Genomic DNA, 23,454 nt, shown 5'->3' with positions numbered 1-23,454 from the left:
ACCTCAAATCACCTTTTAACTAAATAGCAGGTTAGCCCATAAAGTAATGAATATACTGTGCTGCTTTAAAAAAAACTGTCTATATGCGACTTAGTGGTAAACAAATACTCTAAAGTGTACATGAGATGGTTGGGGGGCTCTGAGACTCGGTTAATGGGAAGGAAACAGCTAGAACGGAAATAATGAGAATGTTGATACAGTGAAGAATGTAACCAGTATCTCTGAGCAATATCTGTAGAAATTGTAAAATGAAAACCTGTTTCGCTATGTACACTCCTATCAAAAATACAGTGAAATACTATTTTAGAAAAAGGGAAAAAATTTACAGAGAAGTTGGAAGAATTGAGCAACGAACCACCCATATACTAGCCACCTAATGTATAGGTGTATGAGGATGGAGGTACATCCTGAAGCATTGGAAGGTAAGTTAGAGTGGACACCATGACGCCTCAAGTCTGGTGCCTCCAAGAGTTCAAAAATGCCCTTTATAGTTTTTTTTTTTAAACCCAAGATTCAGTCAGGGTTCATGCGTTGTACTTGGATGTTATATCTTTTTGTTATTATTGTTATTTTTTGTTGAGTCAGCTCCAACTCATTGCGCCCTTGTATACGACACAGTGAAACGTTGGCCCATCCTGCACTGGTCCTGTGCCGTCTTTGTGATTGTTGGTATGTTTGAGTCCACCATTGTGGCTGTTGTGTTAGTCCATCTCATCGACGGTTTCCCTTGTTTTTGTTGGCCCTCTACTTCACCAAATATGATGTCCTTTTCTAGCGATTGGCCTTTTTTCATGATGTGTCCAAAGGAAGCAAATCAAAGTCTTAGCATCCTCACTTCTAAGGAACATTCTAGTTGTATTTCTTCCAAGCTTTGTTTGTACATTCTTCTGGCAGTCCTCACTATATTGAGTATTCTTATCGAACCCTACAGTTTGAATGTGTCAATTCTTCTTCCTTTTTCATTAGTTAACTTTCGCTTGCATATGAGGTAACTGAAAAGACCATGGCTTGAGTCAGGCGCATCTTAATCACCAAAGCGACACCTTTGGTTTTTAAACTTTATAGGCAGCAGATTCAATTTCTTGACTTCTGCTTCCAGATGTTGATTATTGAATTGTCTCTATTTCAGTTCCCATTTTCTTCCTTGACCTTGGTTTTTTAGGAACAAGCAGGTCAGTGATCTTACAGCTTGTCCTCAGCCTTTGCCTTTCCTCTTAGTGGGCTAGACTTTCGTGACCCATCATTGTCCTGAGGCCCTGTTCTAGAATATCATGCCCCATCTCTGTCTCTCTGGGTGTGTGGGACTATTTTCCTGCACAGAGCCCTGGTCACAGCTGGACCGTGACTTCATCCCAGTGTATCTCACAGCATCTCTAGGGCTTTTTTGGATACCACCCTGGCCTTCCCTTTCTGGGGAGTTGAGCAGTCTCAGGTGGGATGCTGGCCAGCAGGTGAGGACTAGGCAAGGAGTTTGTTCTTCAAGTTGAGTCAGAGCAGGGAGAACCCACAGGGAACACTTCCCAGCCAAAGTTCTTGGGTGAGGAGTTGTATCGTACGTCATAGGTGGATTTAAGAGTAACTTTCTCTTGCCTGTGCCAAGAACACTTGAGGCTTCCCAGCCACTTGGAGGCCCTGATTCCATTGGGAGTGAAGCATTCTAGAAGGAAGCCAGGCCTTTTCCTTATCCAACAAGGGCTCTTAGAGACACCAGAAGCTCTTAGCCATATAGATCCTGAGTGCTAAGTAAAGACTGCCATCTGGGAATTCCGTCAGGCCTCCAACATCATGTGGGACCTCGCCCCAAGCAGGCCTGCCCTCTCACACAGTCAGCCCTTTTGTCCTTGGCCATTGGCTAAACTGGAACCCCCTTGTCAGTTGTTTTTTGGTGACCACCATCCAGAGCAGGGCTTTCTGCCCTATGGCACTTGTGCCCATTGCTGCCCTCAGCCTTCTCTACCCCCCTGAGACTGCATTCGCTGCAGCTCTCAGGCAAGGCCATCCATCCCTATGCTGCAAGTACTGGACCTGCACTTGTGTCCTCTGCACTATTGTGGGAGGAACACCCTTATGGAGGAACACTAGGAAATGCAGACAACTTTGAAAAATAATCTAGAAATCCCTGGCAAGACAGCCACCCAGAAATAACTGATAGTAATGTATTGCTTTTTCCCCCTTTTTTTTCTATGAGTTTATATTTAGGCATAACCTACCTACGAATCTACATCATGATTTATACATCATACATTTTTTCACTTACTGGATTTTGCAAGTTCTGTGGCACAAATACTCTCAGAAAAAAAAATTTTTTAATATACTCTCGCTTATTCAACTGCCCCTTCCAGGTAGACATTTTAGTTTTTTCTGTTTATTTTGCTGTTGTAACAAATGTTACATTTTCGTGCCTAAATATTATTATTTTGGTTAGATTATTGGAGATGGGATATTGGGAATATTTAGGATTTTTTAATACATTACCAAATTGCTGTTCAGAGAGTGTTAGTTTGTAGTCCCCCAGCCCTGTGTGGAGATGCCATCTCACTCCCCGACCCCTGTGTTGGGCCCCATCTTCTGTCCCATCTCTGCATCCCTGGCACAGGGCCTGGGATTTGTGGATATTTGGTTCATGGTCTCACTCCCCACAGGGTGAATATCCCTGTACGGGAACTCAGATATCCAGCCGCGAATTCTGTGAGCATCAACCCATCCAGCCAGGTTATATCTGTAAGCAGATATAACCATCTTACCTAGTTTTACTGACGGGCCTCCTCCTGCTGCTGCTGCCATGTGGTTCTGGTGGATGCAGGGATGCAGGGCGCAGCCCTCACACTTGAGTCTTAGCAGTCCTGCTCTCACCTGCCTTACGTGTTGGCATTCTGCCTGAGATTATTGCCAGAGAAGTCTGCTCCTGAAAAAGATTGAAGGCCACTTCCGGTGCTTAACCCACGAGCCTACTCGTGTGCAGTGTGCCTTCCCACCCTTGATGGGCCCGGTCCCTGAGAGTGCCCTGGGGACCAGGTCTCCAGCCACTCCTCTTCCAGCAAGTGTTAGGCTGTGTGAGCACCACACGCACCTTCTCCCTCCCTCTCTCCTTGGTACACAGCTCACCCGCCGCCTGCCGCCCATCAAGGAAGCGAAGCCACGGCTGCAGAAGCTCTTCCGAGACTTCTGGCTCTACTCCGTCCTGATGGGGTTCGCTGTGGAGGGCTCAGGTAGGCTGGTGCTTTCTGTCCCGGGGACGGCCGAGTGCAGACTGAGAAAAAAGGTGAGCTAGGACTCAACCTAACGATGAATGTGGACACGTTCAAAGTTGTCCACATGTAGCTGCTGCTCCCAGGTATGTGCCAGTGTTCCGCTTCCCAGAGGTAGTTCAGGCCTAGAGACAACTGCATGTCTTAGACTACCTAACCCCCAGTTAGGTAGAGTCTCAGTTTTGTGCCGCATGTCTGGGATTATTGTTAGCTCCCGTCAAGTTGGTGTGCTTGATGGGATCAGACTACTGTAATCCATAGGATTTTCATTGGCCAATTTTCACAAGTAGGTAGCCAGGCCTTTCTTCCTAGTCCTTCTTAGTCTGGAAGCTCTGCTGAAGCCTGTTCAGCATCACAGCCACACACAAGCCTCAACTGACAAACAGGTGGTGGCCGCACATGAGGCGCATTGGGCAGAAATCTAACCCAGGTCCCCTGCATGGAAGACAAGATCTCTGCTGTTGAACCATCACTGCCCCCCTGTTTGGGATAATTGGCTAAAACAAAGGACGCACACCACTAGAATTTGATAGAGTCCACTCCACTACGGTCCAAGTCCACCCAGAGGCCCCTTGAAAGCCAGGCCTCACGTTCTACTTCTGAAAATCAACCTTTGAAAACCCTAAGGAGCACAGTTCTACCCTGACGCACATAGGCCTGCCCTGAGTCAGAGTCAGCTCAATGGCAACTGGTTTGCTTTGTGTTTTTTTATTTTTTATTTTTAGTCTACCACAGTGCTCCTACTGAGGCGGAGGTGTCCATTCTGTTTGCTCCCTTGCAGGGCTCTGGCCAGAGGAGTGGTACGAGGGCGTCTGTGAGATAGCCACCAAGTCTCCCCTGCTCACCTTCCCCAGCAAGGAGCCACTGCGCTCTGTCCTACAGTACAACTCGGCGATGAAGAACGACACAGTTACCCCGGTAAGGATGCCTGTTCTGTGAGAGTCCTGCAGCAGACACCCGATACAGGCTGGCTGCTGTTAAACCCCCTTGAAGGACTAGAGCAGATACTTTCATTGTCCTTGTTAACGCATGTTCTTAACCAGGGGGGTTCGTTTCCCCTGAGCGGGGATGCACATGGAGCCCTTTAGAATGTCTGTCTCCTCTAGGCTGAGCTGAGCGAGCTTCGCAGCACCATCATCAACCTGCTGGACCCTCCTCCCGAAGTGTCCGCCCTCATCAACAAGCTGGACTTCGCCATGTCCACCTATCTCCTATCTGTTTACCGACTGGAATATATGAGGTATGCAAGCCCTTGCCTTCCTACACATCCATACTTGAGCTGTGTTTTTATTTCTGTGCCCTTCTTGGCATGGAACTTTTTTTTACCTCCTTCCAAGACATCATGGAGCCCTGGTGGCACAGTGGTTAAGAGCTATGGCTGCTAACTAAAAGGTCAGCTGCCCAAATCCACCAGGCACTCCTTGGAAACCCTGTCGGGCAGTTCTACTCTGTCCTCTGAGGTTTCTATGAGATGGAATCGACTTGAGGGCAGCGGGTTTCCCAAGACATCAAGCTTTCTTAAAAAAAATAAATAAACCCTGTGCTTTTCTGATTGCCCCTCCTTTGCGAGCACTAGACACCACATCTGCAGACAGGTTTTCTTTTTTTAATTTTTATTGTGCTTTAAATGAAAGTTTACAAATCAAGTCAGTCTCATACAAAAATTTATGTACACCTTGCTGTATACTCATAGTTGCTCTCCCCCAATGAGACAGCCCACTCCTTCTCTCCACTCTATTTTGGTGTCCATTCAGTCAGCTTCTGACCCCCTCTGCCTTCTCAGCTCCCCTCCAGACAGGAAAACACACAAGTTTTTACACTCCGTCATCCCGCCTCTCACATGGAACAGGCACTTGAGCACCCACAGTAAATGGCTGCAGAGCCAGTCCACGTGGTGGGCAAGAGCCCTTCCTGGGAACTGCCCTCACTGCGAAGGGCCCTAGGAAACTCATTAGGCTGGTTTCCAGGACCACAACTGAGTGCCACCAACAAAGGCCACATGAGAAGGGGCCTGGGCAGCAACAACTCCCCAGGTGGCCTGATGCTCAGGGTGCAGCTATCACCACAGACAGCGTTACAGTTAAAGGAGCTGTTACAATCTATAATTGTCAGTATGATGACATCAGCTGTAATATACCCGTTTAATAGTTGAGGAAACTGCGACACTGAGTAGTAAGTTGCCCAAGGCAGTAACCCCTGACTTGGATTCATCCCCAAAACTCTCCTGACCACAATGCCATGCTGCCAGCAGCTGCCAGGCTGCAGAGGGCCCACTGCTGGCCAGCCAGTGCGGATCTGGGCTGTAGCCCACCCGCCAGCTACCAAACCGAATTCCATGCCATCGATCCAAGGCCCAGCTTGTTTAAAACACAGGAGGGATGCAATGTGCTTAGAATAATTTCTTTCCCAAATGGTTTGAAAAGGGAAGTGTTAGTTCTTAAAAGGAGGAGTACTGGAAGTCAGTGTTTGAACCTTTCTTAGGTGGCTTGAAACCCTTTGGTAATAGAAATCTTACATGGAAGCTCAGTATATCAAATAGATTTAGGCTGTTTTGGCTGACGTGGGATTGGGCCACCTTATAACCACCTCCCTGTCTCTTAGCAGTACCGTAGCCTCCACAACTCAGCAGAATTTGAAAACTAGCAATCCCCCATGACCCATTCCTCCCCAAGTCCCACAGAGCTGAGGGAGTTTTCACTTTCTTTTTTCATTGTAAATGTATTTTTTTCAATTATAAAAGTAATGTGTGAACATTACAAAAAACTTGGAGATAAGTAGAGGAAAAAAACCCACTAATTTCACCAGTGTCCCTTATAGCATGTTACTATAGTTCCTTCTGGTCTTTTTTCCAAGAAATATGTTTTCAATGAAAACAAAGCAAGCCAAGCCAAAGCAGAACAAACACATGGTTTCAATCTTAGCATGTACAGGTAGGAGAGGTGTCACGGACCCCTCAGCCGCATGTGCACAAAGGCAGGACTGGTGTCTGCTGTACCGCAGGCTAGCCACAGGTGGGTGTAGTGACTCTCAGGGCAGGCTCTTGAGTACCTGGCAGAGGAAGACCCTTAAGAACACAGGCTGCGGACGGCTCACACAAGCCCAATTCCCACCCTGGGCTGCCTGCCAGGTTTCCAAGGGTGCCCAGCTGAGGCCTGTGAGCCGCAAGGAAAAGCCCAGATGTCTTTACTCAAGGACCTGAGTAAAGCCTTTGGGTTGTAAGGAGAACTTTTTTAAAAAGTAAAGTGGAAAATGTAAGAAATTACTTTAAGGCTGTGTGCATGTCAGCACTCGAGTGTGTGTGTAGTTAATGCAGCTAGCCTGCCTGATGTAGACTTACGTGGTTAAAGGTTGGTGCAGCACTGAGCACGTGGCCGAGGGTCTTAGCAGAGCCTTCTACACTCTGAAGGGCCCGGCATTTCTTTCCTCTCTCCTCCTTCCCTCCAAGATTAAAGATGTTTTCTACTATGAAAGTAAAGATGTCCATGGTACACAAAACGAAGAGAGGGAAAAATTGGAATAGCTCAGAAAATGCTGAAGGTGGGAAATACCAAGTCTCCCTCTCCTAGCCCTGAGTTCCTCATTCCCACAACCCAGAGAAACCTGCTGGTAATGTTCTCATTTCCCATCCTAGAAATCTTCTTTACATATGCAAGCTTGTGTGTCCTACATATACTCAACACCCTTACAGACCTTGGGAAGAACCGCCCGTGGGACCGTGCTGCATGAATTTTCCCTGCACCTGGCGTCTTCGCACAGTACGCCTCCAGCGTTTCTCCATCACAGCACGTACAGAGCTCTCCTCTTGGTGGCTGGATAATACCTCATGTCACCAGGTGGATGTACTTTGGTTTATCTGACCAGCCTCCCGCCGATGGACTTTAAATTGTTTCCATTTGGGGTAGTACAGTCCGTGCTGTTACGAGACTCCTTGTGCCTGCCGCCTTACGATCTGTGGCTGGTGGCGGAATTGCTGGGTCAGAGGAATGCAAATGCACCGTCTGCAGCGTCTTCCAGAAAGTGCACACCAGGCTGTCGTTGTCAGCTGCCATTGAGCCAGCCCTGACTCATGGTGACCCCATGCACAACAGAACACAACACTGCCCAGTTCTGCACCATCCCTGTGATCGGTTGCAGATCAAACCTTTATGATCCACAGGTTTTCATTGGCTGATTTTCAGAAATAGATCACCAGGCCTTTCTTCCTAGTCCATCATACTCTGGAAACTGCTGAAACCTGTGCAGCATCAGAGTAACACACAAGCCTCCACTGACGGTGGGTGGCGGCTGCAAATGCTGTGTACTGGCCGGAAATCGAACCCAGGTCTTCCTCGGGGAAAGCAAGAATTCCACCACTGAAGCGCTGCTACACTTTACTCAGATCTGTTCTCCTTGTTAGGGTGCTGCATTCATGTACTCAGATCTGGTCTCCCTGTTAGGGTGCTGCGTTCATGTACTCAGATCTGTTCTCCTTGTTAGGGTGCTGCGTTCATGTACTCAGATCTGTTCTCCTTGTTAGGGTGCTGCATTCATGTACTCAGATCTGGTCTCCTTGTTAGGGTGCTGCGTTCCTTCATTCAGGTCTTTTCTCCTTGTTAGGGTGCCATGTTCATTCACTCAGATCTGTTCTCCTTGTTAGGGTGCTGCGTTCAACAGACCCTGATCGCTTTCAGGTGATGTTCTGCTACTTTGAGGATAAGGCTATTCAGAAAGACAAATCAGGTAAGTGTGTTATCGTGGTGCCCTCCAGCTGAACTGAGCTGTAGATAATATTCCTGACGAATGTTGTAAAAGGAACACTACTCCCTGTTTTCTGTCTACGTGGAGAAAATAGTTTTAGGAAACCATATATTATACTGGAAAGATTGGTATAAAACATATCTCTCCTTAAAATGAGAAGTACCTTTCTGGCTCTACCACTGCCAAGAGGCCCCAGAGCAGCAGCTCTGTCACTCGTGCCCACTGTCACCTCTCAAGTGCACTCTAGCACCTAGGTTTTGGTTCCTCTGCTGAAAGAACCAGGGCACCTTGGTTGGTCATTGATGGACCTAGAACTTCTTGTTGCCAGGGAGCAATCATATTTGTAAAACGTCAGGAGCAGGATGAAAACCCAACCAACCAATTTAAAGGGACTCCCAGTGGACAAATTGTCACAGTTCGAACAGGAATACAGTATTTTATTCCCCTCTCTTGGCTAATCGAGACAAGTTTATTTTGCAAAAGGTGCGAGTTTGTAATTCTCCTCCAAAAAAACAAAGTTTAGTATAAAATGCATAAGGAGATAGTTGTCATTATAAAAGAAGGGTGAAGATACTAGGATACGTATGGTTTTTGTTCCGTCCACTCGGCATTTATACCCGTAGCTGTACAGACATGTAGCTGTTTCCGTGTGTGAGCTGCAACTGGGCTACGCGGTCTGGGAAAAAATCAGGTCACAGCAGTAGGGGGGACCCGTCACGCCTGGCCTCAGAGAACGGCTGGGTAGAAAGTCTGTCCCACAGATGATGAAGACACCATCCCTTAGAGTAGGCAGGCGCCCTAACTAGTGAGGGACTTCACGCCTCAGCGTTGACCCTGCTGGGTGATGGGACCCCAGTCCGACCCGCGAATAGTTCTTTGGCCACAGGGGACCGGGCCGTCAGTCAGTCTGTGGGCCATGTCCGGTTTATGAACTGCATCATTTCTGGGGACGCTTCAGAGAATGAGAATCTGCATGAAACACGAACGCTCACAAGCCCCATAGCACAGCATGTCCTCAGACCCTGAGTGCACAGGGTCTCAGTGTAGCCAGCCTCAACCGAGATTATCCAGTTCCTAGGAAGACCGGAGTCGCTGAGTGGTACAAATGGTGAACGTGCTTGGCTGCCCACCAAAAGGTTGGAGGTTCAAGTGCACCCCAGAGGTACCTCAGAAGAAAGACCTGGCTATCTGCTTCCGAAAAATCAGCCATGAAGGCCTATGGAGCACATTTCTACTCTGACACATGCAGGGTTGCTGTGAGTTGGAATCGACGGAACAGTAACTAACTGGTGGTAGGAAAACTGAAAAATATAGTTACTGAAACCGTAGTAAGGCAAACCTAAGGTAAGAATAGGAGTAAAAATAAGAAGAAAGGCTAAAATAGAAACAGCAAGGGGAAGAGGTTAAATGTATAGTCTAGACTCCTGTTGACCAATTTTAGTGTAAGGGCACTGATAAGTTTCAACATCATCGTATTAGCCTGTGTGCTGATTTATAAGGTATTTAAAAATTTAAGAGACTCTGAAATATTAGTCCTATGTCTTAATTAAATTATTAATTGTATAATTATGTTTAAATGTTTGAACAAATTTAATTGGTTAAATCCATGAAGTTTGATTTTATTAACTCTGTCAGTATTTTGAGGAATGCTAATTAATAGGTTATTAAGATGAATAAGTTTAGTATTAATAAACTACAACTAGTAGTTAATATTCCTGTCCATGCCAGAAGCCCTTGTCACATGGAAGAACCTATCGACTTGTTCATTCAGTGGAGAAAATAATCCCCACAGGCTTCTGATGCCGTTGCTTTTGGAGAAAAATCAATGCTTGAAGAAGCCTTTCTGACAAAATCACTCCAGGGACTCTGAGGGATGCTGGTCATGTCAGAGCTCCCTCTACTGAGTTCTTTGCAGAGCAATCCTTGCTCCTGCACCACAGAGGCAGGAATTCAGTGCAGGAACTTGTCTTGGAGCCGAGAGCCAGTGGGGTGCTGAGGAAGGCTGGTGTACTGGACGCGCCCTCTGCTGCGAGTGTGCGGAAGGATCGGTACAAGCTGCCGACCGGGGTGAAAGGCAGGCAGACGGGCTGTTTCTACAGAAGGAAGCTTCTGACACTAGGGGTACAGGACACAGGAGAGGTAGAGTCCCCTTCCCAGAGGGCCCCACACACATGCCCAGGACCCCTTGGAGAGATAGTACCAGTTGCTGTCAAGTCGATTCTGACTCATGGTAATATGTTGCATTGTAGAATTGGGCTCATAGGGTTTTCATGGCTGTGAACTTTCAGAAGCAGATTTGCCAGGCTTACCTTGTGAGGTACCTGTGGGTGGATTTAAACCACCAACTTTGTGGTTAGTAGCCAAGTGCCAACTTTGCAGTTATGGTTTGCACCATCCAGGGACCTCCGGGGGTATAGTACAGATGCTGTTAACCACTGGCTGAGCTGTCCATTCATTCACTCCCCTCATCGAGCTACTCGTTGTTTATTTATTTAGCAGCTGTTTTGTGCCAAGTAGTTGGGACACGCTGAGAGTCTTTGGTTCTAGGAGGGAAAGGAAGCCACAAAGAAGCGGAGACCGCCACTCCCCACCATGACCCGAGAACCTCTAACCGAGGATATCTGGGACTGACTCAAAGTCCTTTGAAGCCAGGTGTCTCTCCGTCATGTCCTCCTGAGCTCTGCTTTTCCGTTGCTGTGTCATAAGAGGACATTAAACTGCACTGGGGACAGATTTGCTCTTCACAGACACTTTCAGTTGTCCCCGTGCATTGTACTCTTCCACATGATTTCGCATTGATTTTTAGATTTCTTTTTGTTTTGAGCATAGTATTAGATGAAGCCAATGAATGCATAACAGTTAAATTCACTCCCTCTTCCTTTTCTCTCCTAAAACATGAGAGATGGGAAGGAAATGTGGCTTCTAATATAATTTCTGGTCTTTGGAGACATGTATTATTCCTGAATTTTCTACACAGACCAGGAGAGGTGATATAAAACGTCTCACAGCCCCTCAGAAGGGGAGGACCTCCCCTCCGCTGTACAGCCCTAAGCCGAGCCTCCGTGTGTTCCAGCTGAGCCAGGAAGGTTTGGCAGGAGCCTCCTGCCCACCTGTCAGCTGCCCTGTAATCAGCATACCTGCAGTCCGGCAGCTGAGTCCAAAGAGAAGAGTGACTTTTTAGTAAAAATCTACTTAAATGAAAACGGCAGCTGATTATCAGGTTTACTGATTATTAGGAACTTAGCTTTTGTTTTTGTTTTTGTTTCCGAACAGCTACACTACACACACCCCCAAGATAAGATCTCACCCCCACCCCCACATCTACACACACAGCCTCTCCAGAAGGCAGCCTTTCTCTGCCTCGGGCATCTGTCCAGGTCACATGCATCACTTCTCCAGCTCTGAGAGCTGTGTTGGGGCCCTTTCACTCTCGTAACACAAAGATAGGCGCGTTTGTTTATGCTTCCAGCACAGAGGTGCGAGCACTTGCCTGGTCTCTCTGCCCGTGATGATCCCACAGTCCTGCATTTCACTCTTCTAGTAAAGACAGAGTCCCCAAGTGGTGCAAATAGTTAATGTGCGCAGCTACTAACCGAAAGGTTGGAGGTTTAAATCTACCCAGAGGCGCCTTGGAAGAAAGGCTTGGTGAGCGACTCCCAGAAAATCAGCCCCTGAAAACCCTGTGGAACACAGTTCTGCACTGACACAGGTGGGGTCAGCCTGAGTTGGAGCTGCCTTGACAGCAACCGGTTTGGTTTTAGTTAAAGATGCTGGAGAAACAGGACAGCACTGCAGCGTGTGAAACAGTCCTTTCATCTGCACTGATTCTCACTGTGTTCTGTTGCTTTTTAAAGTAGCAGTGAACACACCCAGTGCCCAGAGCTTGGTTTCTAAAATACCCAGTCTCCAGTGAAAGGAAACCATGCTCTTTGGAGAAACGGTTGATTCTAAAGCCAGGGCAGGGAAAATGCAAGATGTGTCAGAAAACAAACCAATGAGGGCATATCAAAAGGACGCGGTGCCAACCCTGGAATAGCTCCCAAAATAGCCAAAGCCAGAACAATTTAAGGAACAAATAATGAGAGTATTGGATTATAGCCCAAGGAAGAAAATAAATATCCTTGAATCCATACTGGTACAAATAGATGATTGAACACATAAACAAAGGGGAAAGAAGGGACAGACCTTCCTTTCAGAAGAATCACAGTTACTAAAGGAGGAGGAGTAAGGGAATAGAAGATCCCCGCAGTAACGCCACTGGAATCAACAGGAATACCTGTTCCCGGCAGGGTCTATGTGGGAGGCCAAAATTAAAACCAAAAATCAAACCCATTGCTGTCGAGTCAATTCCGACTCATAGTACCTTATAGGACAGAGTAGAACTGCCCCATAGGGTTTCCAAGGAGTGGCTGGTGGATTGGAAGTGCCAGCCTTGTGGTTAACAGCTGTAGCTCTTAACCACTGTGCCAAAAAAGAGACAGGAGATCTGCGTAGCCTCAAAGTATCTCCCCCAAAATATTTCACAATGATTGTAGTGGCTTTCACACCTGTCCACAAATTCTCTTGAGGAGGTAATGCAAGTGCCTTCGCCTTGAGTATGGGCTGGATTTAGTGGCTCTTTTGTAAGGAACAGAGTATGGAAAGGGAAAAAGAGTAACTGATCAGCCAGGTGATCAAGGTCAACATCACCGTGATAAGACATGTTGATATCACGTACCCCTGATAGGAGGCAACAAGAGAGGCACGAGGCACGTGGCCTTTGTGGTATTCTTCCTCAAAACCTCTCCAATCATGAGATTGCATCAGGGAGACCAAAACTGAGAGAGATTCTACAACATGTCTGTGCTCTTTGTGATTGTCAAAGTCGCGTAAGACAAGGAAAGACTAGAACTGTCACAGATCAGAGGGGACTAGGGAGAAAGGACAATTGCGTGCAGCGTAGGATCCTTGAACAGAAAGGTAACATTAGTAGAAAACCTGGGCTAATCCAAATGAAGTCTGAGGTGTAGGGACTAGTGTTGTGTCAACATCCGTTTCTTAGTTTTGACCAGTACACCATAGCGATACAAAAAGCTAATATTAGGAGGGCTGGTGAAGGGTGTGTGGGAGCTCTCGGTACTGTCTTTGCAACTCTTCTGTAAGTCTAAAATGATTTCAGAATAAAAAGTTTGAACGTATCTGGGCCCCTTCCTGTCAACACCTCTGACCGACAGGGCCTCCCTCTCGTTGTAGGGATGATGCAGTGTGTGATTGCCGTCGCCGACAAAGTGTTTGACGCCTTCCTGAACATGATGGCAGAGAAAGTAAGCCTTGTCAGAGGGAAAGCAGTGTCTGCTAGAGGCGTTTATAGGACATGTACTGTGCGGTCTCTTCTGAATGTCTAGGCCAAGACCAAGGAGAACGAAGAGGAGTTGGAGCGGCACGCACAGTTCCTGCTGGTGAACTTCAACCACATCCACAAGAGAATAAGGAGGGTGGCTGACAAGTATCTGTCTGGCCTGGTGGATAAGTGAGTTCATTTTCCCTCTAATGCTGTGTGCGTGTGTGAGTGTGCATGTGTGTGAGTGGGTGTGTGAGTGTGCATGTGTGTGAGTGGGTGTGTGAGTGTGCATGTGTGTGAGTGTGCGAATGGATGTGTGAGTATAGTGTGTGTGAGTGTACGATAGGTTTCAGCTAAATAGTGATAAGCTTTTGTGATTTGGGATGCAGGGGAAATCATCCTTCCGTAATCAGTCCAGAGAAACACAGAGTCAGAATCAAGAGTGTCATGAGTTTTATGCAGGGTTTGAATTGTGATTCTGAGACTTGCATTTATTCTGAGTTGTCAGTTTTAAAGTACAGACAATATATGTCTTGCTGATCTCAGAGTGTAATGTCCCCTTATGTCTTTAATGTCCACCTGCCCTGGGAGGACCTGGCCCTGTGCTTTGTCCTGCAACAGAGCCCTCTGGTCTCACTCTTGGGAGGCACAGCTGTCCTTGCCCAGTGCCAGCACAGAGGTCCCCAACACTGGCGACCTCACTCCCAGCAGGATTGGACCGTTGTAGTCCGTAAAAGGATCAAAGCCCTACACTGATCCATTCCCACTGTAGGCTTTGTGCTGATTACCAGAGCAGACCTTTCGGGGGTACGTCCCCACACTGACAAGGACCCAGGAAGGTGGGCCAGGCCAGCCTCCCTGCAGTGTGAGGCCAGGAGCAGTAGCTCCCTACACTGAGCCCCTCTACAACTCATAGCAGGGTGTCCTGGAGTTCCAGAACCAGCCAGGGGCCCTGACCCAAGCACCAGTCCAGGCATCCATATGGCCTATGTCTAGAACTGGGCATCTTGAGCAGTGGGCCACAGGTGAGTCACAGCTGTGCAAAGACACTGGTCCCTCAGCCCTGGGAGTCACTGGAGTCCGCAGCCTGGCACTTTCAGGAGCAGGCAGCTTCTTGTCTTTGCAGGGTTTCACACAAATACTGTCGTATTCTGTTTATGTCAATGTGGGGAAGTACTGAGGGGTCATAGTTGAACAGCAGGAGAGTTGCACTAGGGAGCCGGGGTGCAGCCTGGCTGATGCATGGCCAAGGTGACCAGAGGGAGGTAGGCCACAGGGCTCTGGGCAGTACTTCCGACCGGGCGTGGCCATGTCACTGCAGAGCACCTAGGAGGTGGGTGCCCCCCTGGAAGCCCTGACCTCCTTGCTCCTCAGCTACTGCAGGTGTGGCCTGGGCTGTACAGGGGCAGCCACAGAGGTGGGCTCTCTCCCACCCAGGCAGCACCTTAAGGTGTGTGGATTCTTTGGGGACCTGGCTTCTTGCCCTAAAAGCTGGTTCTGGGTACAGGTTCCCTCACCTACTCTGGAGCGGGACAGTGCTGAAGACCATGCTGGACATCCTGCAGACCCTGTCGCTTTCACTGAGTGCTGTGAGTCCCCTGGGCCCGGGCACCGGTCAGCCTGTGACCCGACTAGCATGACTGACGCTACAGGGGCTGAGTGCTATCAGTCCCCTGGGCACGGGCGTCGGTCAGCCTGTGACCTACCTAGCATGACTGACGCTACAGGGGCTAAGTGCTGTTGAGTCCCCTGGGCCCGGGCACTGGTCAGCCTGTGACCCACCCAGCACGACTGATGCTACAGGGGCTGAATGCTGTGAGTCCCCTGGCCCCGGGCGCTGGTCAGCCTGTTACCCACCCACCATGACTGATGCTACAGGGGCTGAGTGGGGAGCAGGGGCGGGTCTCACCCTGGTGCCTCCCAAGCAGGTTCAGGAGTGTGTCAGATGCATGTGGCGGGCAGCAGGGCAGACTGGAGGGTAGTTTGGGTGAGGACATCCTCCTGTGCTTCCAGGATATTCACAAGGACCAGCCGTACTATGACATCCCTGACGCCCCCTACAGGATCACGGTTCCCGACACGTATGAGGCCCGAGAGGTGAGCCAGCACTCGCCTGTCGTAATGTCCACTTTCCCTGCTACTACATCACGTGCCCTGCCGGGTGCAGTATGCAGGCGAAGTCACCTGGTCCCTGGCCCCACCTGGCACTGAAGGAACTGTGCAGTTTGCCAGGTCACTCATACGAGGTGCTCTGTGGCACCCTCCACATTCTGTTTGCCTGTCCTCAAAGCCTTCACTCTCCACTTGGTCCTTTTGGCTTCCAACTGTGTTCTTGGTTTAACTGCCAAAAAGGTTCCCTGCTACAAGACAGTACATGGCCTCTCAGACCTACGTTGAGCAAGCAGGATTTTTGGGACGAACCTCGCTTCCCTGAGGTATACTGACCTCCTTATCATCGCAGTGTAGGGTCATGACTTTGGCTTTTTGCTACTGTGGGTAAACCGACAGATAAATGGCTCCAATGAGGAGGTTTGTTTTTATCCTGTGCTAGGCGTCTCCCTCCCCAGCTGGGCCTATAATTCAAGAGCCCTCACTGGGCAGGGTTGAAGCCTCAGCCCAGGTGGGAGCTCCTTGAGCCTGGGCTGGTCACGTCCTGCCCAGGGCTTCCCTGCCGTGGCTCTATGCAGGACGTGCTACTTGTGATGGTTTTTGCCCCCCGGAACCTGCCTTCCTCTCCCATCGCTGACTCGTGGGCTCTGCTACGCAGGGGCAGTGTGACATGCTGTGAGTGCGTGTCCCACCACATGCCTCAGACATGGGCCACGGGCCGCACGGGAGCAACTGCTGCAGACAGTGGGCTTGGTATCAGACGTGGTCAGCACAGTTTGCACCTGCCCACCCTCTGACAGCCCAGGTAAACGGGCCTCAGGTGGTTTAACAGTAGGCACCCCTTTTCCAGAGCATCGTGAAGGACTTTGCTGCACGCTGTGGCATGATTCTACAAGAGGCAATGAAGTGGGCACCGACGGTCACCAAGTCCCACCTGCAGGTATTCCCTTGAAATCATCAAAGAGCAATCCATAAGCCCCTCCGTACTACCCACTGAGCTTTATACAGACCCGGGAGCTCAAAACCAACAGCACTAGGTGTGAATACTAAAACCAGTTGCCACCGAGTCAGCTCTGACTCATGACACCTGCATGAGCGTTAGAGTAGAACCATGAGCCCTAGGTTTTCAGTGGCTGGTTTTTTGGGAGTAGGTTGCCAGGCCTTTCTTCCAAGGTACCTCTGAGTGGACTTGAACCTCCAGCCTTTTGGTTAGCAGCCAAGCACATTAACTGTTTGTACCACCTGGGGAGTCTGTGAGTAAATAAGAGACCAAAAATATTGAGCTAGTGCCTGAGAATAATGGAAGCTTCTGAGGCAGATCTGAGTCAGGCACCACGGGAGTAAGCGTACTGGTGAGGTGGTAAGAAGGGCAGGTGTGTGACTTGGTGGTCGTAGGGGCATGAGGCACTGTGTCTTAATGCAGGATCCGGGGGGCAGCTGGCAGGGTGGGCGTGGGCCAACAGCAGCAGCTCCAAGGTGCTGGAGAGAAGCAAAGGGCTGTGTCATGGACTGTGTGTCTATGTGATGGACACACTCCCTGGGTTGTGTACATGCATGTGCACATAAGTCTTTTTAGATAACGGCACTTGGCTTGTAAACACGGTTCACTGTGAGGTAAGCCATTGCCCCAGAGATGGCCAAGCAGAGGCAGAATAGCAGCGCCACAGTGTAAGCAGGCAGGAGTCACCTTGAAGGGTGTCAGAGATGAGGACAAGGCCACCAGAAGAAATCTGGGCTAACATGAGCAGGTGTTGGGAGCGTGCTAGTGAGGGTGACCTGGCAGCACTGTTCGGGATGAAGCTGGTTCAGCACTGCTGCTGGGCTGGGATCCAGGAAGGACAGATCCCCTAACTCCAAGGGCCACGGAGGCTGTTCTTACTTGCAAGGACCCGCAGTCTGTGCCTAAGGGTGGCTGTGAAGGTTCCTCCTTCCATGAAGATGTAGGAGTGGAACAAGAATGAACCAGAATAGAGGGCAGATTCACGGGTAAGCTGGACAGTGCGGCCTTATGACTAAGCCATGTCTGCAAATGACGACCTGTATCTGTCTCAACTCTGCCCTAGAATTCTCCAGACTGCTGTAGTTTCTCAAACTGTTAATATTTGAGAAATGTCAGACTTGCAGTTCATGTAAAGGAAAAGGGCCTCAGCTCCCAAGGCTGCAGCCTAAGAGGGGAGGTCCCCCTATACCTAAAGGCTTCAGTGGACAAAACATGGTCAATAGGGAGACTGTATTGTTTTCTCCAGCGTTCTCTGAGGCCAGGCTTAAGAAGGACGTGGAGAGTGAAGGCCTTGAAAAATGAGCTCTGTATTCCACCAGGCACCACCCAGGCCACCCCCCGGCCCCCTGTTGCCCCTGCTCATCCGTGCAGTTCTGAGTCCCCCTTGCCCACCTCTGTGAGGCTCTCACTCTCAGCCTCACCATCCCCATCCCTGTTTCCACACCACCCACTGGAGCAGTCTACTTTGATAGAAAACCTGGTCCATGTACTTCCCTGCTAAACCTGCTCACCAGCGACTCCCCACTACCATGAGCTTCCTGGGTGGGTTTCTGGGGTTTCCAGGGTCAAGGAACCCCCACTAACCCTGGCACCGTTTTGTGTGCGTGCTTATGAGAATTTTCTGGTGGAAGTTGTGTGATTCACCCTAAGCCCCTTTGGCACTTGAGGCCTATCCTGCCTGGCCCCCATCTCTGGCCCTTTGTACTTGGCACTTCTTCAGTGCTGAGCCCCTGTGGTTCCCAGGCCTGAGTCCCACCTTACACCTCCGCGGTTAGCCCAGTGTCGCCCTAGGACTGAGACTTGTCCTGCCCTGCTGTCTGACCCGCCCACCCCCTTGAAGCAGGGGCACTGTGGCAGTAGGAAGGCGATGCCCCCCCCACTCCGTACCCTTCACTGCCTGCCTCTTTGCCTTTAAAATAAAATAGCATTTTCTCCTCTTTTAGGAATACCTGAACAAACATCAGAACTGGGTGTCAGGACTGTCCCAGCACACGGGGCTGGCCATGGCCACTGAGAGCATCCTCCACTTTGCTGGCTACAACAAGCAGAACACAACTCTCGGGGTAGGTGCAAACCTCCTGAAGAGCAGGTCTCCTAAACCGGGGGCAGGCAGCAGGCAGCCGTGCAAACAGACATTCTCTTCTTTTGCTGGTGCTTTGATTGTATGGGTTATAGAGGCTTGACCTTAATTCATTAATGAGTCACATTTCAATTTCTGAGTGTCCACATCACAGTGGACGAAAACTGGTCTCCACTAGTCATAGACAACGTTGTCCTCTAGTCACATGTATCTGGCATGCTCCCTCGACTTCGTGATAGTTTTGTTTTCTGCAGGTGCTAAACTACACACAAATGTCACCTGTCCTGTCCTGTTCTGATCTAGATGAAGTTAGAGGATAGCAGACTCATTCCAACCAACCAGTTGCCAGCAAGTCAACTCCAACTCCTGGCACCCTGACGTGTATCAGAGCAGAAGAATGCTTCCTAGGGTTTCCAGTGGCTGTTTTTTTGGAGGCCTTTCTTCTGAGGCACCTCTGGGTGGACTCCTATCGCCAGCCTTTTGGTTGGCAGCTGAGTGCCCTAGCCACCTGTACCACACAGGACTCCAACAGAGCTATTAAGTCATGCCTTCTCCCCTAAGGTAAATGATAGCTCAGGGTCAGAACAGGCAGTTGGCAGCTGGTGCTCTGACTGGCGATGCTGTTTTGGAGTGTGGCAACCACAGTCACCAGCACCAGAGACTCCTGGTTAATTTGCACAGGAGCATGGTTGTGTGCCTCACATGAATCACTGCACTTTCACAAAAGCGTGGAACGGGAGGGTTGCCTGCCTGTCTTGTGAGGGTGTGACATGGTAGAGATGCAGAGGCTGAGAGCCTGAGAAGGAGGGATGCCAAGGCTGCCCTGTGAGTTATCATCATGCCCACAGACCCCCAGGCAGGAGGAGAGAGCTGGTTACTCAGGCCCTGGGTACAAGACCCCCGGGCAGTGCCCAGAGAAGATCAGTGTCTTCTCACTCCTGATTGTATCACTGGAGCGCTCACCTAGAGGTTATTGCGTTTTTTCTAAAGACATCAGCATCCATAGACGTGGCCAGTTGAGCCAGGCGTGGCCGAATTTATGGGCCGAGGTACTGTCCCTGGGCCTCCTACTCTGGCAGGGCAGTGGGGCAGGAAATCAGCTCTGGACACAGCTCCCAGACCTAGGACTCTTGACACTTTGGGTACACAGCCAGAGGCCAGAAGCGAACTCATAAACTAAGAAGGTGTGTGACAGTTTGCAGTCCTCTTCTAAGCTCAACTGACTCCCAGGAGATCTGTTTGCCTACAAGATTTTAATCATTGTCTTCAGAAAACTAGGTCAAGTTAGGCTTTCTGTCTTCTGTTGCTAAACAGGGAAGGATATTTTTGTATCGTGTCCTCATGGTTGGTATGCTCGAGACCCTGAGCAGCGCCTGCTCTGTGGGAGGCACGGGAGACTGCAGACTCTCCACTGAGTAACTCCTGTCATCACTCGGAATATTCCAGAGGGCAAGAGCCTCCTCAGAGGGGCAGAGTTTTGGAAGCATGGTCTCAGGCCAGTGGGTCATGCCACCCAGAGGACTGGGTTGGCAACCTCCATGGGATCTCTTACCACCTGGGTGCTGGGCCACAGTCCTTTCCACCAGCTCTGCCTGGTGACGATGTGTCATACATAGAGCAGTCAGGGGCAGACAGGGCAGTGGGGAGCTGGCTCACACTGTGGCCCACCCCAGCAATCGAGAAATTCATTTTCCCCAGTAATGTCTACTTTTCACGAAATTGGTAGGTTGTGTTGATTTGTAGTAAAAAGATGCTGAAGGGAAGACGTGAAAATTGGTCATTTGCCTGCAGTCTCCCATGATGCCGGGCCGAGCCATAGCTAGAGAACATGGTAGTAATGACAAGCTATGGGCAAGGAAGAGGAACCACGAAAACTCCTGGGTCCAGGGGTGGGGGGATAGTGCTATGACTCTGTGAAGGGGAGACAAGAAGCTGAGGGCTCCTTCCCAGTGCCCAGGCTTTTCTGGGTGAAGTAGGGGTGAGGGCAGCCAAAGAAAGGGGAGTGGGGGCCCGAGAAGGGGCCCCAGGAGAGAGTGGTTTGTTTGGGGCTACCCCGATGGAGTCTGAACATTCCTCCACATTCCTAGCTTAGTTGTCTGCTAAGTTCTGTTTCACACTTACCTTTGTGTCTGCCCACCGGCTTTGTGACTTCTGCCTGCAGGCTAGTCCTCTCAGCGTGGGCTTCTGGGCTGAAGGCTCTGTGTCCCCTGTGAGTATAACCATTTTGGATGGTCTGCCAGCTGAGGCCCTCCATCAGACCATCAGTTCTCAGGTGGCCTCTCGTTTTTAAAACTGGGGTTACTGTGCACCTGCCATGTACAAGCACTCACAGTGCAAGCTTGTCAAATCTTCACACGGCCTGTGAAGTGTGTGCTGCTAACATCCCCATTGTGTGAGGACACAGAAAGGATGGCCCCTGCCTGAGGCCGCTCCACTGGTGGATACCAGGAGCCCTCTGACACCCTGTCTATCACGTCGCTGTGGCCACCTGCGTTCAGAAACATGTGTGCCAGTCCCTGTTTCCCTGATATTCACTCCTCCGATCCCAAGGCCCCTCCTAAAATCCTTTTGGTGAGGAGGCTTGTTTTCGAAGGTCTCGGTAAAAATGTATACTGAGCTACCCCTGGGCCCAGACCACAGTCTCCACAGAACTCGAGCCACTTCCCCTGTGGGGTGTCCCTGCCAGTACCCCTGATCTGTACCTTGGTGTGGAGGTTGCCTGTGTGCTACTGAGCTTGCACGGACCTGAACCCCTCTGAGTCTGCTCTCTGCGGTGGTGGTGAGGTGGTGATGGGGTAGCCCTCCAGGCCCTGCTCGGGGACTGCCCACTGGATTGGGAGCAGTGACACTTTGGCAGGGGTGCTGTGAGGACCCGCAGAGCAGGATGGGGGTGCAGCAGGGCCTGCCCAGAGATGTGGTGCCCAGCCGATTCTATGGGTCAGAGCGTAGAGGCCCCTCCCACAGCTCTTTCCCTGGGACCTGTGGAAACAGAAGAGACCTGCTTCTGTGTCGGGCTTCCTAAACGAGGCACAGGCATTCGGCCTCACAGTGGTCCTCTCACTCTGTCCTCCTAGATTGACCACCTGACATCACTGATGAGCTGAGCCCCTGCACTCACCTCTGCAGACCCACCTCTCCTCCTGTCTTCCCTGTCTCAAGCCCCCAGGCAGATGTCTTCCTGTGGCCCCTTCCTCCCCCACATCACCATCCTGGGAATAGTCCTCTGTTTCACCAGCACAGCTGCCTGTCCTACATCCCAGCAGCCACTGCCCAGGCGAGGTCCTCCTCATCTCGCACTCACTGCTCAGTGCCCCACCGAACCGTCCAGCCTGTGCTCCACGTGGTTCCCACCGCCACTTCACAGGATGACAGCAGCCACCACCTGTGAGTGCTTGGTGTGGCAGCATTATCCTAAGCACTGAGCATGTGTTCGGCTTGTTGAATACTCAGGAAGACTCTATGAGGTAGATACTGCTGTTGTCACCACATTACAGAAAGGGAACTAAGGTCAGACAGCTGGAGAGGGCAGATCTGGAAATGTCTCTGTCTGGCTCTAGAGCCCCCCTCCTCACTACCTCCCTTTTCCCTCCATCCCTGTTACCAAATGGGACAGGGTTTCTCAGGAGAAAGGAAAGGCCAGAGCCCAGCTCATCGGACTCCAGAGCCAAGGCTGTCCCTGCTGTGCTCCACTGCCCCTTGACAAGACCATCCATCTATGTTTCCTGACCATGTGCAGACCCACCTCATGTGGTCACTTTAGCTTCTTATCCCCTTCCACGCCCAGACTCTGCCCCTTTTGTCTTCTGCTGTTAGATTGCAAAGCACTGGCTCTTGCTGGCTCTGCCCTCACTGCTTCCGCCTTCAGTTACCTCTGCCACCTGAACATCACGCTGACACACCAGGACGCACCCAAGGAGGCGTCCTACGAGCATGAACTGTCATAGCATTGCCATGGCAGATTACAGTTGTTCTCACAACAGCCTAGCGATTACTTTCATTGTAAAGATCGGTGTGCACTGGGAGTGAGCATGTAGTCAGGACAGCAGAGCGAAGCTATACAGAACAAGCTGCCTTCCAGAGAAACTTCTCATACTAAAATGCTGAAGTTTTTCTCCCCAGGGACCATATCAGACTAAAGAGTGTTCTGAAGTGTTTCCTTTTATTAACTTCAGCATTGAAGACTTCTAATAACCACGGACGTCTTCACTGAGCTTAGCCATGGTAGACGTGAGAAAACCTGTATTGTTGCAGCCGTCTGAAATATTTATCCATGCTTGTCTGCAGGCAACTCAGCTAACTGAGCGTCCAGCCTGTGTGAAGAAAGACTACTCCAACTTCATGGCATCCCTGAATCTGCGCAACCGCTATGCTGGAGAGGTACTGCCCTTCCCTCGTGTCAGAGGCCCTTCCGAGTATCCAAGCATCCTGATGCCAGTGGGCTCCTTCCAGATGAAGGATTAATGAGGGTCTGGGTGGATGTGGACAAGATGATAAAACTTGCTGTCTTAGGTGGACATGATGGCCTTGGGGCCTAAGACGCATGCCCCTGGAACATTCTGAAGCATGACAGACCATCTCCGCGGGAGGGTGGCTTCGTGTACACACGCTGTAGCTACACTGAAGCATTCGGATTTGGGGGCAGTTTTTCTTTTCTAAGTTGTAGTGAACACTTGCTGAGTGCCATGCATAACCCTGGGTGAGCTCTAAGTACTGTGAGTTCGTTTCTACGGAGAAAGAAACTGACTTCCCTTGAGCACAGGGACCTGGTCTTGTCATCTGTGCATTCCAGCAGAGCCATGTCTGCCTCACAGTAGGACAGCATGAACATGGGCTGAATAAATCAGGTACCTTCAGGATCAATTAGTGAGTCATCAAGAATACCAGGCTCCCTATTTTTAAAGTTGCACCTTCCCCCCGCCCCCAAGAAAAGTGCTGCTTTCTTATTTACAAGACTGACTGC

At 50.0% G+C, this 23,454-nt stretch overlaps 1 protein-coding gene across 5 annotated transcripts in view; it reads left to right on the top strand.

Moving 5' to 3' along the window:
* PI4KA (phosphatidylinositol 4-kinase alpha) overlaps positions 1-23,454 on the top strand; it is a 155,468-nt gene that overhangs the window by 102,969 nt on the left and 29,045 nt on the right. For all 5 annotated transcript variants that reach the window (XM_049867016.1, XM_049867018.1, XM_049867017.1 and 2 more), the window contains 11 exons: positions 3,101-3,209; positions 4,030-4,166; positions 4,355-4,488; positions 7,885-7,967; positions 13,218-13,288; positions 13,370-13,494; positions 14,813-14,894; positions 15,319-15,402; positions 16,265-16,354; positions 18,358-18,477; positions 22,779-22,871. In XM_049867016.1, the coding sequence (XP_049722973.1) occupies positions 3,101-3,209; positions 4,030-4,166; positions 4,355-4,488; positions 7,885-7,967; positions 13,218-13,288; positions 13,370-13,494; positions 14,813-14,894; positions 15,319-15,402; positions 16,265-16,354; positions 18,358-18,477; positions 22,779-22,871 (1,128 nt within the window). The remainder of the gene's footprint in view (positions 1-3,100; positions 3,210-4,029; positions 4,167-4,354; positions 4,489-7,884; positions 7,968-13,217; positions 13,289-13,369; positions 13,495-14,812; positions 14,895-15,318; positions 15,403-16,264; positions 16,355-18,357; positions 18,478-22,778; positions 22,872-23,454) is intronic.

This window comes from Elephas maximus, chromosome 22 (genome assembly GCF_024166365.1).
Source record: "Elephas maximus indicus isolate mEleMax1 chromosome 22, mEleMax1 primary haplotype, whole genome shotgun sequence".
Classification (NCBI taxonomy): Eukaryota; Metazoa; Chordata; class Mammalia; order Proboscidea; family Elephantidae; genus Elephas; species Elephas maximus.
The sequence above is the reverse complement of the archived record's forward strand: the minus strand, read 5'-3'. Positions and strand labels throughout refer to the sequence as shown.